The 16117-nt window shown below is 35.6% G+C and overlaps 1 protein-coding gene across 2 annotated transcripts in view; it reads left to right on the top strand.

The window, feature by feature from the left end:
• SLIT2 (slit guidance ligand 2) overlaps positions 1–16117 on the top strand; it is a 380209-nt gene that overhangs the window by 305626 nt on the left and 58466 nt on the right. For both annotated transcript variants that reach the window (XM_058430212.1, XM_058430211.1), the window contains exons 26-28: positions 12617–12741; positions 12873–12970; positions 14219–14358. In XM_058430212.1, coding sequence (XP_058286195.1) covers positions 12617–12741; positions 12873–12970; positions 14219–14358 — 363 coding nt within the window. The remainder of the gene's footprint in view (positions 1–12616; positions 12742–12872; positions 12971–14218; positions 14359–16117) is intronic.

The raw sequence follows: 16117 nt of genomic DNA, 5'->3' as shown, positions 1-16117 counted from the left end.
GTAGTTTAATTACTTTACTAGTCTGTGCCTCGGTTTCCTCATTGTAAGCAAAGGTGGTGATGGTTACAGTCTGAAAGGATTTTGTTAAGATTAGATAATATAGATAAAAGACTGCCTCAAACACAGAAACATTCAATATGTCAGCTGCTGATTGTATTGTAATAACATTTCAAAACACCAAAAAAAGTTGATGTAGGACACTTCATAATTTATTAATAAAAAAGTAATTTTCAAATCCTGTACACACCCTCAACGTTTTTAATTTGGCCTCTAATGTATTTCATAGTGGTAAATGTTTGCAAAAGGTAATTTGTAGCACATTGTAAATATTGACATTTTAAAACAAAACTCATCTGTGATTTTTTTTAAATGTGTCTGATGGAATCTAAATATCAGAGCTAATTTTATAAGAGAAAAAAACAAGATCCTCCTTAATATATTGCATTTTTTTCTTAAACTGTATTTTCTCCTTGAATTCCTATTTTCAATACCTCAGAAAATTGTATCATTTTTTGCTCCAAAAAATATGTATATAATTGAAATTTTAAAATTTCCTGCCACCAAAGGGCTGTAAGTTTTTACATCTTCTTTGAATTGAATTATTGCTGTTAATACTAGTGCATCACTGATTGAAACTACATAATTATTTATCAATATTTTACTTTATTGAAACTTGAAAGTGAGATTTTATTGCAGTGCCTCTCTTGGATTATGTGCATTGATTGCAAGAATTTTTGCAATAATTCTTCCTTTATGATCCTAGATCTTTATTGGGACAGTGTTCCGTGATACGTTTCTGGTGGGCTGAGAAGTATATCATTCTTTTGTAAAGTGGAAGAGAGATGATTGTCAAAGGGGAGGCAAGAAAGGTGAAACTGGCATAAAACCTTCTATTCAGCACATTATTAGGCAAATTTAATGGGGAAGTTGAGAAACTGCAAACTGATTCTGTTACACCTTTCTGTGCCAAGCGATACTCATACTTTATTTTCAATAATGCTAATGCTTATCTGTATTTCTTAAAGTTTATAATTCCCTGCAGCTATTTCTTGAAAAAAAATTATAACACAAATCTGAGAAAAGTTGCATATTTGTACTCCACTCTTAGAGCATCTCAGTTTACACTAATTTGTGAAATGCTCTTGGAAGTCCAAGATAAGTCCCCTGTCTCTCTCTCTTTCACACCTTGGGAATCCCAATTCTCTGAGACCCAACAATATTGAAATTAGGCCAGTCATAACACTACAGTGGTCTCTAAGTGTTCAAGTGAAAGAAAGAGTCTCACATCTCTCACTTTAAATCAAAAACTAGAAATTATTGACAACAACGACAACAACAACAAAAAGTGTAGCAAGGAAGGCCGTGTTGAAAGCTGAGAGACACCCAAAGCTAAGCCTCTTGTGCCAAACAGTTAGCCAAGTAGTGAATACAAAGCAAAAGTTCTTGAAGGAAATTAAAAGTGTTATTCCAGCAAACAGACCAATGATAAGAAAATGAAACAGCCTTATTGCTGATATGGAGAAAGTGTTAGTGATCCAAATGGAAGACCAAACCAGCCACAGCATTCCCTTAAACAAAACCCTAACCTAGAGCAAGGCCCCAACTCTCTTTATTTTTATGAAGGCTCAGAGAGGTGAGGAAGCTGCAGAAGGAAAGTTGGAAGCTAGCAGAGGTTGATTCGTGAGGTTTAAGGAAACAAGCCTTCTCTGTAACATGAAAGTGCAAGGTGAAGCTCCAAGTACTGATGTAGAAGCTACAGAAAGTTACCCAGAAGATCTAAGATAATTGATGAAGGTGGTGACACTGTTAAACAACAGATTTTCAATGTAGATGAAACAGACTTTATTGGAAGCAGGTGTCATCCTCCATAGCTCTTTAGGACTTTCATAGCTAAAGAGGAGAAGTCAGTGCCTGGCTTCAAAGTTTCAGAGGACAGGCTGACTCTCTTGTTAGGGGCTAAGAAGTTGAAGCCAATTCTCATTTACTATTCTGAAAATCCTAGAGCCCTTGATAATTATGGTAAATCTACTCTGCTTATGCTCTATAAATGGTACAACAGAGCCTGGATGACAGCACATCTATTTACAGCATGGTTTCCTAAATATTTTAAGCCCATTCTTGAGACCTATTGCTCAGAATGATTTGTTTCAAAATATTACTGCTTCTTCACAATGCACCTAGTCACCCAAGAGCTCTGATGGAAATGCACAAGGGGAATGATGTTTGTATGCCTGCTGGTGCAATATCCATTCTGCAGCCCATAGATAAAGGAATAATTTTGATTTTCAAGTCTTATTATTTCAGAAATACATTTTATAAGGCTACAGCAGCTGTACATAGTGGTTTTTCTGATGGATTTGGGCATAGTAATTTGAAATCCTTCTGGAAAAGATTCACCATTCTAGATGACATTAAGAACATTTGTGATTCATGGGAGGAGGGCAAAATATCAATATTAACGGGGGTTTGGAAGAAGGTGATTCCAGTCTGCATAGATGACTTTGAAGAGTTGAAAACTTCAATAGAGTAGGTAACTACAGATGTGGTAGAAATAGCAAGAGATTAGAATTAGAAGTGGAGCCTGTAGATGTGACTGAATTGCTGTAATCTCATGATAAAATTTCAACGAATAAGGAGATGCTTCTTATGAATGAGCAAACAGTGGTTTATTGAGATGAAGTTCACTCCTGGTGATGATGCTGTGAACATTGTTGAAATAGCCACAAAGGATTTAGAATATTATATAAACTTAGTTGATAACACAATGGCAGAGTTTGAGAGGATTGACTCCAATTTTGAAAAAATGTTCTACTGTGGATAAAAGGCTATCAAACAGCATCACGTACTACAGGGAAATATTTGGTGAAAGGAAGAGTCAGTTGAGGCACCAAAATTCATTGTTGTCTTATTTTAAGAAATTGCTACAGCCACCTCAACCTTCAGCAACCATTACCCTGATCAGTCTCACCAGCCACTAACTCCAAGGAGAGAACCTTGGCTAGCAAAAAGATTACAACTAACTGAAGGCTCAGATGATCATTCACATTTTTTAGCAATAAAATATTTTATAATTAAGGTATTGCATTTTAAGATGCACTTAATATATAACAGTACAGTTAAAAATAACTTTTATATGCACGGGCAAACCAAAAAATTTGTTTGACTGTCTTTATTGCAATATTCACCTTATTGCAGTAGTCTGGAACCAAACCCACAGTATCTCCAAGGTCTGTCTGTACATACATTCATACCTACATACATCTTTGTGTAACTCAGTATTTATCTGACTAACATGAGCTCTTTTTTCATTTAGTGACTATAGAATCTCATGTACTTAATGTAGCATGAATGGAAATATGTTTGAGGGAAAATTAGCTCTTTTCAGCACTGCCCAATACAACTTTCTGTAATAATAGAAATGTTCTAAATCTGTGCTATTCAATATGGTAGCCACTAGTTATATAGGATTATAGAGCACTTACAATATGGCTAATGCATTGAGAAAAATAATTATTTTATTTTATTTACATTTAAACTGAAATATACATGCATGTCTAGTGGCTACCATAGTGGATAGTGTAGTTGCTACAAGAACTCAGAGGGATAATTTGTATAAAAGAAGGAGGGCTATGAAAGATTTAATGACAGGTGCACAAGCAGACAAGTGTGAGGATAATGCTACAGGTGGGCATAACTATGAGAGCAGAGATTTCACTGTAGGAAACTTCTGGACCTGTTCCAGGGCCACCTAAAACAGTTGAGCTGAAACTTGTTAATCGTCAGAGGATGTAAAGCCTAAATTTATCATTTCAACTGTGGAAGTTCAGTTTAATATTCACTAAACTATAAGAGCAATAGATTGCACGTATTTCAAGGTATACCTTAAATAGCAAACAGCATGGGTGTAAGCCAGTTGGCAGGCAGTGTAGACATTCAAGACTCCATCAATATAGTAGCAGTTGCGTTTAGAAGACTTTACTCAGTTTTTCTGTAACTGAATTTTAGAGTTATAGGCACTGAAACTTACAGTGCCCTTTGCCAGCATTTGTCTCAGTATTTGTCAGACTATTTTGAAGTTTCATTGTCCTATTAATGAAGACTCTGCTAGTTCAAGGTTTGTGACAGTTCAGACTGGATTGTTGCCAATACTACTACCACTATAAATAATAATAACAATAATAGCTAAGTTCTGTTGAGTAGTTTACCTAATGCTGAGTACTTGACATAGATTTTTTATCTCTTTTAATCTTTCCACCATTCTTATAGTGAAAACTATCATTTCCCCATTTGAGATATGAAAATATTGTATTTTAGAGTTATTAAGCAATTTTTAAAAATCGCTCAGCTGCTGATTGGAGTCAGAATTTGAACCTTGACTCCGATTCCAATGCTTAATGCTTAAGTTTATTTTATAGTTTTTAATAAAAGTATTTTCAAAATAAATTTTCAGTGTAAATAAGATTGCCACGCTATTATTGAAACATACTTAGAAAATGAAAATTCTGACCTACCCTCAAAAGCTTTACTAGAAATATTTACTTGTAAAAGTGGATTGGTAGAAGGCCAAGTATTTTAATCTATTAATTAAAATAATTCATTCAAGGAAATCCACTGAGTGCTATACTGTTAAGCATATATGCTTTATGAGTTTTAAAGCAACAAAATCATGTTTCTTTAAATGTTTTATAATTGAGGTTTACATATTTTAACTTAACTTTCCCTCTAGTTATGCCAGTGTAATGTATTTTTATTTTATTCATGAAAATTGTATAAGTACAAACTCTCAATATTATGGTTTGTCAATGTATAATTTCAAAATATAGCAGGAAGATAAATATTTTTAATTGAATACGTGTTTACATAGCTATTTTAAATACAATTTAAATGATTTTTTTCTGCTAGAGGATGCCATGCCATACTGTTATTTTGAGTCATTAATTATTTTAATAAAGAAAAAAGCGTTTATGGTAAACTCTCATCGTTTTGATGCAGAACAGAAATAAATGAAAGGAAGAAATTGATTATCAGATCATATTTAATTAATACCCAGATAGAGCATCCCCGAGTGGGAAGCAGATGGCCATGACTTGTCTTTATAACCCAAGTGTCCTGTCCTCATCTTTTAAATATAAGATGACATTAGAGTGAGTAAGCGTCTGCAATAAAACAGTTTTTGTCCTCTCCAGATAGTCATTGAGAAAGTCAGTGTGGAAAGTGGAACATTGTTAATTTCTAGTATTCCCTTTATTTCTCTTGGTTCAGGAAGTTTTAGCTATGGAGGCAACTAAATTATTATTTTTTATTTGAAAGACATTTATTAAATAATTACATATGCTAACGAGTGAACAATCTAATGGCGATGACATACATGTGCTGAAGAGTGAACAGACTAATGGGGATGAATGATATATTTATTCATTCATTAAACAAATATTATTCAAATTCATACAATGTACAAGGCACTGTGTCTAGGTGGTAAGAATACAACAATAAACAATTCAGAGTAAAATCTCTGTCCTCATGGACCTGATATTCTACTGATAGATACTTTTAAATAGATAATTCTAAAAAATGGTATGGAAGTCTGGTGATAGAAATATGTATAAGATGCTAATAATATATCCATACCAAATGACTATGGAACGGTAACTGATACTGTCAGGTCCAAGAGGCCAACAGGAAACTCTTCTTATGAATTAAATGGAATATAACACAAAGAGGGGACGAGGCCCAAAAGGGGAGGGGTCTGGTAGCCATGAGCTCAAAAGAAAGGCCGGGATATGGTGCTGAATGTACCTCATTACTTCATTTGTAAAGGCCAGCTGAAGGGTCAAAGAAACCTGAAACCTTGACATAACCCACGATAATCAACATTTAGCATCCCGTGGTTGATCTCTTCTTCTAATTTTATCTAATCCTCTAGATTCTGGAATTCCTGTGAAAAATTTCACAATTCTCAGCAATAACATTGTAATATTAACTGTTTTTCTTAGCAAGATCGACATTTTCCATTTTGGACGAGTTTTTGTTAGGCTTGAGTGAGAGCTTTTGTTCTGTGTCTCAAAATTATTGATATTGTCCTTAGTCGTTGAATTAAGTATGAAGGTGATTAAATAATTCAGCCCAACCTAAAGCAATGAAAAATTCACAAGTTAGATCAATTTTGAAGCATTATTTAGAACTTGGTCAAATCTTTTTTACATTTTCAGATTTAGTATTACTAGTACATAGTTATATCTTGGAAATTGCCTTAGATTTTGGAGGTTTTGATTTGCTCATTGGCCAAAGAGAACATTCAGGTTTGGATATGGTAATCTGCTAAAAGTATCGTTTTAAAAAGGAGGGGGCTCTTTTATTATACTTTTTAAAACTTAAAACACTGGGAAAAACTTAACAGATGTTTATTTTAATAGGTAAAGAGAACTAGCAATTAATGCTCTGTTCTTATATGTTTTACATCCATATTCTCTCTGATGCAAAGATTTTGTAAAATAATTATTGCCCTTTCCATTTAATTTTGGCTCAGGAAGTTCGTTTAGTGGCCCCAAGTCACATGTAAGAGTTGCAAATGGCCAAGCCTGGTAATGCAAAAGGTGTAGTAATTTAGCCTTTGTGTTTTTAGCTAACGATTTTTGCAATGCAAATTTACAGGATTTTAACCTCTGTCATCCGGAGATCGTCTCCACCCCTCCACTGAAACTAGAACACCAGTATCTTCTATCTTTCCAATTTCAGTGGCTTCTTTTTACTTATCTTTATTTGCTCTCTTTACATCTTCGACACTGGTGGCCACTTCTCCTTCCTCTACAATCTCTTGGCTTCCTCATTCCTTTTATTTATTTTTATTTTTTTATTTTTATTATTATTATTATTATACTTTAAGTTTTAGGGTACATGTGCACAATGTGCAGGTTTGTTACATATGTATCCATGTGCCATGTTGGTGTGCTGCACCCATTAACTCGTCATTTAGCATTAGGTATATCTCCTAATGCTGTCCTTTTATTTTTTCACCCACTTTTTCATGTAGAATGTGGCGTTCTATCTTTAGCCCTGTTAAATTCTCAGTACATTTCAACCCATGCCTTTAAATTTCTAGCCGTGGCTTTTCTTAAGAACTTCACATTCATATTTCCATTCACTTAGTGGATTCTTCTCCCTTGGTGGCTTGCAGAAACTTGAAACACATATTCTAAGACATGCATTCTCATTCCCCACATTCACTCTCTAACTGAGACATGTATGTCTCTACTGCTAAACTATAAGTTTTTTCAGAAATTCAGGCATTTCACTTGTCTTTGGTCTCTTAAAATCTGGCCTAGTCCCTGGCACAATGTAGATGCTCAGTAAATATTTGATAAATTAATGATGGAATGTTGTTAACAAATATGCATTTGGTATTATTAATAATACTTGAGAAATGCCATAATGTAGTTGCAAGTGGAGCATAAAAGCATTGGTTTTAAATAAAAACCTTCTTTTAGTTAATTATACCCGACATCAAATATCCCCAGGATGTTTCCCTGAGTTGCCTTTGATGTACCTCTGGCTTGATACAAGGGCAGTACTAGAGGATTTTGTTATTTGACCCATGTTTCCAAGGGATACCAGAATGAAGGCAGATTCTAGAATATAGCTAGAAGTTTTTGTCTGGATCTTTTGGTAATAAATCAAAATGAGATACAGTACTCACTGGGTAGCAGTAGTGGTGTCAGGTGCATAACTAGTGATTTTCGTCAAGTAAGCTAGTCTGCCTACAAGCTCTAATGGATTTGAGGTCTGACAGTTCTTCCATTAAAGATGAAAGTAACTGACAGAAACAGATTGTTAACCAAACTTTCTTCTCATTTTCCCTTTGAATTATTAAACTAACCACACCTCCACCGATATAGCTAATACTATAGTGCTCTCTTAATCAAAACCAAATCTTAAATCAATCCAGTTCGCCTCGACTGTTCTCCTTCATTTCAGTGACTTTAGTAAAGATCTTTATCCCTGAAGCTACATTTCCCTTCCCCTCCGTGGCACACATCTCATGAAAGCTAATTTGTTAACAATATGTTAACATTTCTTGGAACCAATTAGCTTTAGAAAGGAGAAAAGCTTAAAGATTGCAGTTCTTTACCAAGCAGCAATGAAAGAACAAAGAGAACCTCTTCTGTTTCTTAAAGCTGTACTATTATTTCCGGTGCTGGTCCACACCTAATTTGCAAATCACAGTTGCATTCCTTAACAGCATAAAGTCATTAACTCTCAGTGTTGTACCCGGTGCCCACTTCTATTTCCCATGGGTTTCATAATAGTCCCTGTAGTTTCCCCAAATTTGAGCAGCTCCTAGCATATATAGAAGGCTCTCAGGGAGCCTGTGATGAATAGATAAACAGCAAGATCTAATTTGCCTTTGTCTGTGTTGAAATTTGGACAAACAAAATGACTGCTTTTCTCCTTTTAAATAAAACACTTTTTGTTCCTCCTCCTACCTACTCCAACTCTCTGGAAGTCTAAGAAAGAGTGTCAGTACTTGCCGTAATTTTGTATTTGATCTCACTAGGTTCCCTGCTTGACGTTCATTGACATCTTAAAACAACCTTTTGGAATGGCTGCCATTATCCTAATACCACACACTTAAGTAGTAAATCTGGGTTTAACTTGGGTTGGTGGATTTCAGATCCTATGCCCAAGATTGCTACATATTATGGACATCTTTTCACCTAGGACTAATCAAGTGTGGAAAATTCTGCCAAGTGTTGGTTTGCTCGTGGAGAGGTGTGCTTCTTCCCCCATTTTATGATGACTTTATTTGGCATCTCTCTTTAGCTCTGATATCATCTCCTTGTTGTATAAACAGATTAAAGTTGTCATTCTCCTTGAATAAGAAGATTTCAGGAGAGTTGCTTTGAGAAAGTGTAGTGGATGGAAAATGAATCACAAGTTGAATGCAAATAGAAGACAGAAGATGGACTTAGAAGGGCAAAATATGGACAGGGAGATGAATGGGATGAGAGCCAGATGCAAGGAATATCATTTCAAGAGATTAGACTATAGAAACAAGTGGATTTAGGCCGGACGCAGTGGCTCACGCCTGTAATCCCAGCACTTTGGGAGGCCAAGGTGGGCGGATCACCTGAGGTTGGGAGTTCGAGACCAGCCTGACCAACATGGAGAAACCTCATCTCTACTAAAAATACAAAATTAGCTGGGCGTGGTGGTGCGTGCCTGTAATCCCAGCTTCTCGGGGGGCTGAGACAGGAGAATCGCTTGAACCCGGGAGGCGGAGGTTGCGGTGAGCCGAGATCGTGCCATTGCACTCCAGCCTGGGCAACAAGAGCAAAACTCCGTCTCAAAAAAAAAAAAAAAAGAAACAAGCAGATTTAGATAAACCAGGTAGATGTAAAAATCACATTCTGAAAAGGATTTTTGGTTAAGGAGAATGACAAGCTACATAAAATAGGAAAAGAAATTATATCATATTTAGACCTTTAGAGATATGAGAGGATGCTGCTATGTGGAATTTGACTTACAAACATCTTTTGTATTACCTACCCTTCACTCAAACTCAAGTACTAGAAATAAGAAATGATCGTTGAATAACTGGGTTTAAAAAGATATGAGAAACGAGAAGCAAATAGAATGATAGCTAACTTTACCGTTGGTAAAGTTGGTAGTCATGAGCTTTACCAACCTGAAGAAGTTGGAACTCAGTATTTTGCTATGTTCCCAAACTCTATGCCACAATCAGCTCAGCAGGTTTAAGAAATTGTTGAGTCCTGAGTATATGAGAATGCTTATCTTGATTTTTTTTTTTTTAGCTAAACTGAATATATATTAGGGAGCAACTGTCTCCCATAACAGATTCCAGATATGAAGATAATTCAACATAATTATCTCCATAGAAAACCAAATTTGGTCTTGAATAAAATGCAAAGAAATTAGATAGTGATTATTAATCAGATATGGTCCAGTGGACATTTATTAAATAAATCCCCACTATGTGGTAAAATGAACATGAACTACTTCAGCCAGGCAATGATGCTGCCAGTATACTCGATTAAATTCTTCAAAACGTATTCCATTTTCTTCCCTAAGACAATCTCTTAATTTCTCATCTAATTACTCAAACATAATTTTTGGAACATGTCACTTTCCACAGGATGAACTTACAAACTGCCAACCCTAAACTCCTTTTACTTAAACCATAGCCTTACAAGGTTGAAAGCACAGTAACAGGCCAAAAGACATTTTTTCTCAAAGCCTTGGGATGTGGCCAGATAAATGCTTATGGTCGTTGCATTTGCTGACTTGCTGTTTTGCTGGCATACATTCTTCACCGTTTCATCCTACGCCTTTGTTCTGAGTTAGGTTCTTTCCTGTAAACTATTAAGGGATCCACTAGCAATGAGCTATTTTCTTTCCTTATGCTGACTCATATATAACTTTAGCAAACAAAACAATTTGTTGTTAGGTATTATGCTAATTTAACTAACTGCTTTCACTGTCACCATTCATTTCTGCAGTGTGCTGAACAGCTAAGTTTTTTGCTCTTAATTGATAAATAAATTGGGGAGGGCGGAGAGAAATTGAATTTCTATGGAGCTCACTTTACTTCAGAATTAATACCAGCAGTTTCCCAGCTGTAATTTGATATAGAGATTCCTTTAGTTATTCTAGTTACCAAGACAAAATGTAGGGGACATTAGCACTGGCATAGTCTCTCCTAGTGACTAAGGCATCACTAGAAGAAGTAAGCACCACCTCTTTCCCTTAATATGTTCATCCTAGGAGCGGTCAACTTTCTCCTAATGGTAAAAAAAAAAAAACAAAAAAAAAAACAAAAAAAACAAAACAAACAAAAAAACCCCAGAATTTCTATGTGGATACATTTCAAGAGTTTTTTAATCAATAGAAAAACTAAACACTACAGGACACTATCATTTTCATGGATTTTAATTCAATGCCATTACTTGAATATGTACTAGTATTTCCCAGGGTAAAGGATATGAAGAGATACAATGAATCTCTGTGGCCACCATATTTATTCATGTTCTCTTACATACATGAGTTTCTTTCAGTAGGTCAACAACTCAAACATGGGCTCTAATCTGTAGAATAATTTTTTTTTTTTTGAGATGGAGTCTCGCTCTGTCACCCAGGCTGGAGGGCAGTGGCACGATCTCTGCTCGCTGCAAGCTCCGCCTCCCGGGTTCATGCCATTCTCCTGCCTCAGCCTCCCGAGAAGCTGGGACCACAGGCGCCCGCCACCACGCCCCGCTAATTTTTTGTATTTTTAGTAGAGAAGGGGTTTCACCGTGTTAGCCAGGATGGTCTCGATCTCCTGACCTCATAATCCACCCGCCTCGGCCTCCCGAAGTGCTGGGATTACAGGCATGAGCCACCATGCCCGGCCTCTGTAGAATAATTTGATACAGGTAGTTTATGTGAATAGAAGTTATATAGCTTTTTGGTGAAGGCACTTTAGAAGGTTAGAGCAGTAATGGTGGGAGTGCAGAGCTGCTCTGTAATTATCCAGATAACTTTGCTAGAAATTGCATGTGATAAAACATGCAATTACAATTACTGCTGCTTGTTCGGTGAAGATAAAGAACTACAGAGAAATTATACTACAGAGTGAAATATAATTAATGTTGACAGTGAGAAATGTATGTGTTTTACATATAAAGATGTCAGTGTCCTTGTCAGATACATTTGCCAAAAGGCCTTGTGGTGAGCTCTCACACAGAATGCACAAAGTAGCATAGGTGGGACATACTTTTATTGAGGACAGCACAGTTTCCACATTGTTAGTCATTTGTCCAATAAGTATTTGTGAACAAAGGAAAATGGCTGTGGCTAAATATGCATTTAATCGAGACCTTGTACGGCTCCTGAAGTTTTTTAAAGATGTCTCCCAAAACATGAGATTGCAAGTAAAGATCATTTCAAAGATGTTTTCTTTTTGGAGAGTAAGATACAGAAACATCACCCTTCACGTATTGTGCAAATGAACCAACAAATAAACCAAATCAAAAGGAAAGGAGGGAGATTATAATGAAGCTTACACTTTTGGTTTATTTCTATATGCATAAAGTGGCACTCTTTTGTGTCTCCTGTACGAAAGTCGTACTACTGAGTCAATGTTACCTGAGCAGGTGCGTTGTATTGTGTTTTTAATTACAGTGTTAAATTTCTACTTATTTATAAAATTTGCTCACCACACGCCACACCCACACACGTAGTCTTCTGTGGGACTGACAATAGGCATTTCCATGAAGCAGGAGGAGGTTAAAGTACAGACAATGGCCAAGAAACACATCCACATAAACTAGTCAGCCCATGAGGGGACTCTGTGACACTGGCACCATTATCATCAGATACCAACTCAAGAGTCCCACACTGGCCTCAGAGAGGCTCACAGTCCATCCAGTTGAGAAGGCCTCCTGTTGCATTCTTGAGCATCGTAGGATGATGCTGATTTCTGGCTTGTCATGGATGAGAGACACATATAGATATATGACCAATAATAATATTATACGAAATTTACCATTACATTAAGGCATACAAGTAATTCTAAGTAAACTGGAAGAGCATCAGTTGCTCATATTTTTGAATTAATTTTCAGGTCCTGTGGATGTCAACATTCTAGCTAAATGTAACCCCTGCCTATCAAATCCATGTAAAAATGATGGCACATGTAATAGTGATCCAGTTGACTTTTACCGATGCACCTGTCCATATGGTTTCAAGGTAAGTAAAAGCACTTTAAGAGTCACAGTTTGAGAACGTAACTTTTCTTGGTGTGCCTTTATTATTCTACTGTGCTTTCTCTATGTGCCGAGAACTGCTTTAGTCGACTTTACTTGCCCCTTCTTCTCCAGGGGCAGGACTGTGATGTCCCAATTCATGCCTGCATCAGTAACCCATGTAAACATGGAGGAACTTGCCACTTAAAAGAAGGAGAAGAAGATGGATTCTGGTAGGTCATTAGTCTATGACCATCTGTGTCTGAAGTATTGGAGTAAAGATAACTAAGACAACATGCATTTTCCTTTTCAAATCAGAGCAGTATTTTTCAAAGAATTCCAGAGAAATGGCAATATGTATTGGTCCCTCTCAGAGATATTGCAATATAAAAAATAAATGGAGACACTACAGCGTTCTCAGCTCAGGATGCTACAAAACCAAACTAATTTACAAACATACACATATGCACATTATGGTTAATCAGGTCAGATTAGGGCAAGACGAAGTATTAATATTGGCTCCATTATACTAATTAATAGCCAACTAGTCCCCTACTAGTAGTCATATATTCATCTGTTGTTTTGCTTATTGCTTTAACAGACAGTGTGTAATGACAAGATATAGGTCCCACTGATACAGAAAATTAATGATTTATTTCCAAGACACAATGTAAGTAGACAGACTTGCTGTGAACAATTTTAATCTGGAGTTATTTAATCATATGGTACAATTACTTCAGATATACTTCATGAATTATGAACTGGAGCTCTTTATTAAATGACACTAATAATGTCATATAAGAATGCTAATATACTACTAAAACTTGCTAGAATTTCACTTTTCAGAAGAAATAGACTTCACTGCTGCATTCTGTTATGAAGTCATCTCTTATTCATTTAGACTTTACTCAAAAATTATTCGATACATACTCAAGATAGTTTTATGCCAGAGGAAGGATTGTATTTAAGACAAAGAGAACATTCACATTTTGTAATTGCAAGGAAGACAAAATTTTATTTTCAGATTATTTTTGTTTCAAAACATCAAGGACATTATACGTATGTTAGTAGATGTTGCAATTTTAAAAATCAGAACCAGTTCCTCTTCATTTATGAGCAAAGAAGCCTGAATTATTTTATTAGGGCACAACTCAAGATTAAGATATCTAGGGCTGTGGAGTAAAACTGCTTGTGTTTTAGACCTGCAAATACAGTGGATTTATTGACTTTTAAGACCGTGGAATCATTTGCCTTCTTGCAACCAGCATAAATTTTATTTTTTGGATGGTTTCTGCTTTGGTGGATATTACCTTAAATTGATGTTTACAACATGTCATTTAAAAGCGTTTTAAAAAATCAATTTCTGGTAGTTAAAAGCTCTATGATTGATGAGTATAATTATGCTTTTTTCAATATTTAGACCACATGACTTTAAAATGCAACAAAAAGATGTTTTTTGCCTTTTCTCCTCTGGCATTCAGGTGTATTTGTGCTGATGGATTTGAAGGAGAAAATTGTGAAGTCAATGTTGATGATTGTGAGGATAATGACTGTGAAAATAATTCCACATGTGTCGATGGCATTAATAACTACACATGCCTTTGCCCACCTGAGTATACAGGTACAAATAACAGGAAATATTTTGCCTTCAATCAGTATATCTGTTTGAAAGCATCATTGGAACTATGTTATATATGTTTAGTAAATCATTTTTTTATTTGATAAATGGTAGGTGTCTTGAAAATCAGATGTAATGTAAATAACATAAGGACTTAAAGATAATTTCAGCTAACCAAATAAAAGACCCAGGAATCTCTGTTCAAACACATGCATCTATTATAAAGCCATGCTATCCAGTAATAAAAGAAGCTATTGTGCTAAAGCTTTTAGTCCCACAATTAAATGGCATTTTTGTACAAACCATTTTCCCTGTGCAAACCAACCCCCAGTACCTGTGTGAAAAGAGGACATTTATTTAATAGCCAAAACATAATTAAGCTTTTGAGATCATTCATCTTCATACTTGTGTCTTTGCTAGTGTTTGCCTCTAGTAACCCATGTCCCTCAAAATAAAAGTCAGGAAGACATTGAGCACTTTGCATAGTCTTATAAGACTATCACCTTTTTTCTAACACTTTTGTTTCTTTGGATGACACATCTCATTAGAGTATTAATTGCTAAACTTCCTCTCTATTCAAACCAATTTGCTCTAAAGTCAACATCAAGTTTATGACTTGTCTGTTTTGTCAGAATTGATTTTTTTATTTTTATTTTTTTTTGTGGCTCTGAATTAGAAACTTCATTGATAGGCTCTTTTTCCTTTAATAAATCACTTAACATTGACAAAGGAAAAACAAGAAAGTTGTACATTTTATTTGTAAGAAAAAAATGGAGAAGTAATTTTGGTCACTCTACTCAAAGTTACCGTTTTCATTTTCTGGGTGCATTTCATTTATTATGCCTGTTTTCATATAATTTACTACAAAGCGAGAAAAGCAAACGAAATTACAGTGCAGGTGACTGGAGTTACCATCTCACAATGTGAAAGATGAACATACATCTGTATAATTAAATTTTCCCAGGGGCTTGTTGGAAAATTATTAAAATGGAAGCTTTTATGGAATACCCAAACTGAACTTTACTGGGTACCTTTCTTGGTGGGAAAATGCTAGGTAGAATAATGAGGCTCGGTTTTGGCAACCCAGATCTGTTTGAGTGACTCTGAAGGCTGCCTTTTCTAGGGTCTTATTTTTAATTTTTATTTTTTTGGCACCAGTAAAGCACCCAATGTCATGTAAAGCAGTAATAGCATACTAAGTTTCCAGTAGAAATTTGAACATGCTATATTACCAAGTCTTTAGTAGTTGTCTATGGCCCTTCAACTGCTTAGTGGGTGGAATTTTAGCATTAGTTGATATTTTACATAAACAAAGAATAGCAAGTATATTCAACATGCACCTTTCTAGAGTATCTGGAAAGAATGTAGGTGTTACGTAGCTTTGACTTTCACACTAATATTACTAATATTATCACACCTCAGAAACTTGACATTAGCCTGTGACCACAAATTCTGGAGCCCTTTGAGCTACCCTGAGAATTTAACTTCATTGGATGGGCTAATTTAGACTTGTCCAAGAAGCCCGATGTTTGCACTAAAATCTGCTACCTGGTACCTTCTTAGGATAGAATAATTCTCTTTTTCCATCATTTTCCTGATCATTATAGAAAGGGCTTAAGAACCCAATTAATTTTGGAGGCCTCCTTAAACCAACCCACTATCACTGCACCAGACAAATTGGACCCAAGCATTTCAAGCAAGCTTTGCCTAACCAATACTTTCCTAAGCACAAAACCAGGAATATATATATATAATATATATA

This window comes from Hylobates moloch, unplaced genomic scaffold, assembly GCF_009828535.3.
Source record: "Hylobates moloch isolate HMO894 unplaced genomic scaffold, HMol_V3 SCAFFOLD_17, whole genome shotgun sequence".
NCBI lineage: Eukaryota > Metazoa > Chordata > Mammalia > Primates > Hylobatidae > Hylobates > Hylobates moloch.
The sequence above is the reverse complement of the archived record's forward strand: the minus strand, read 5'-3'. Positions and strand labels throughout refer to the sequence as shown.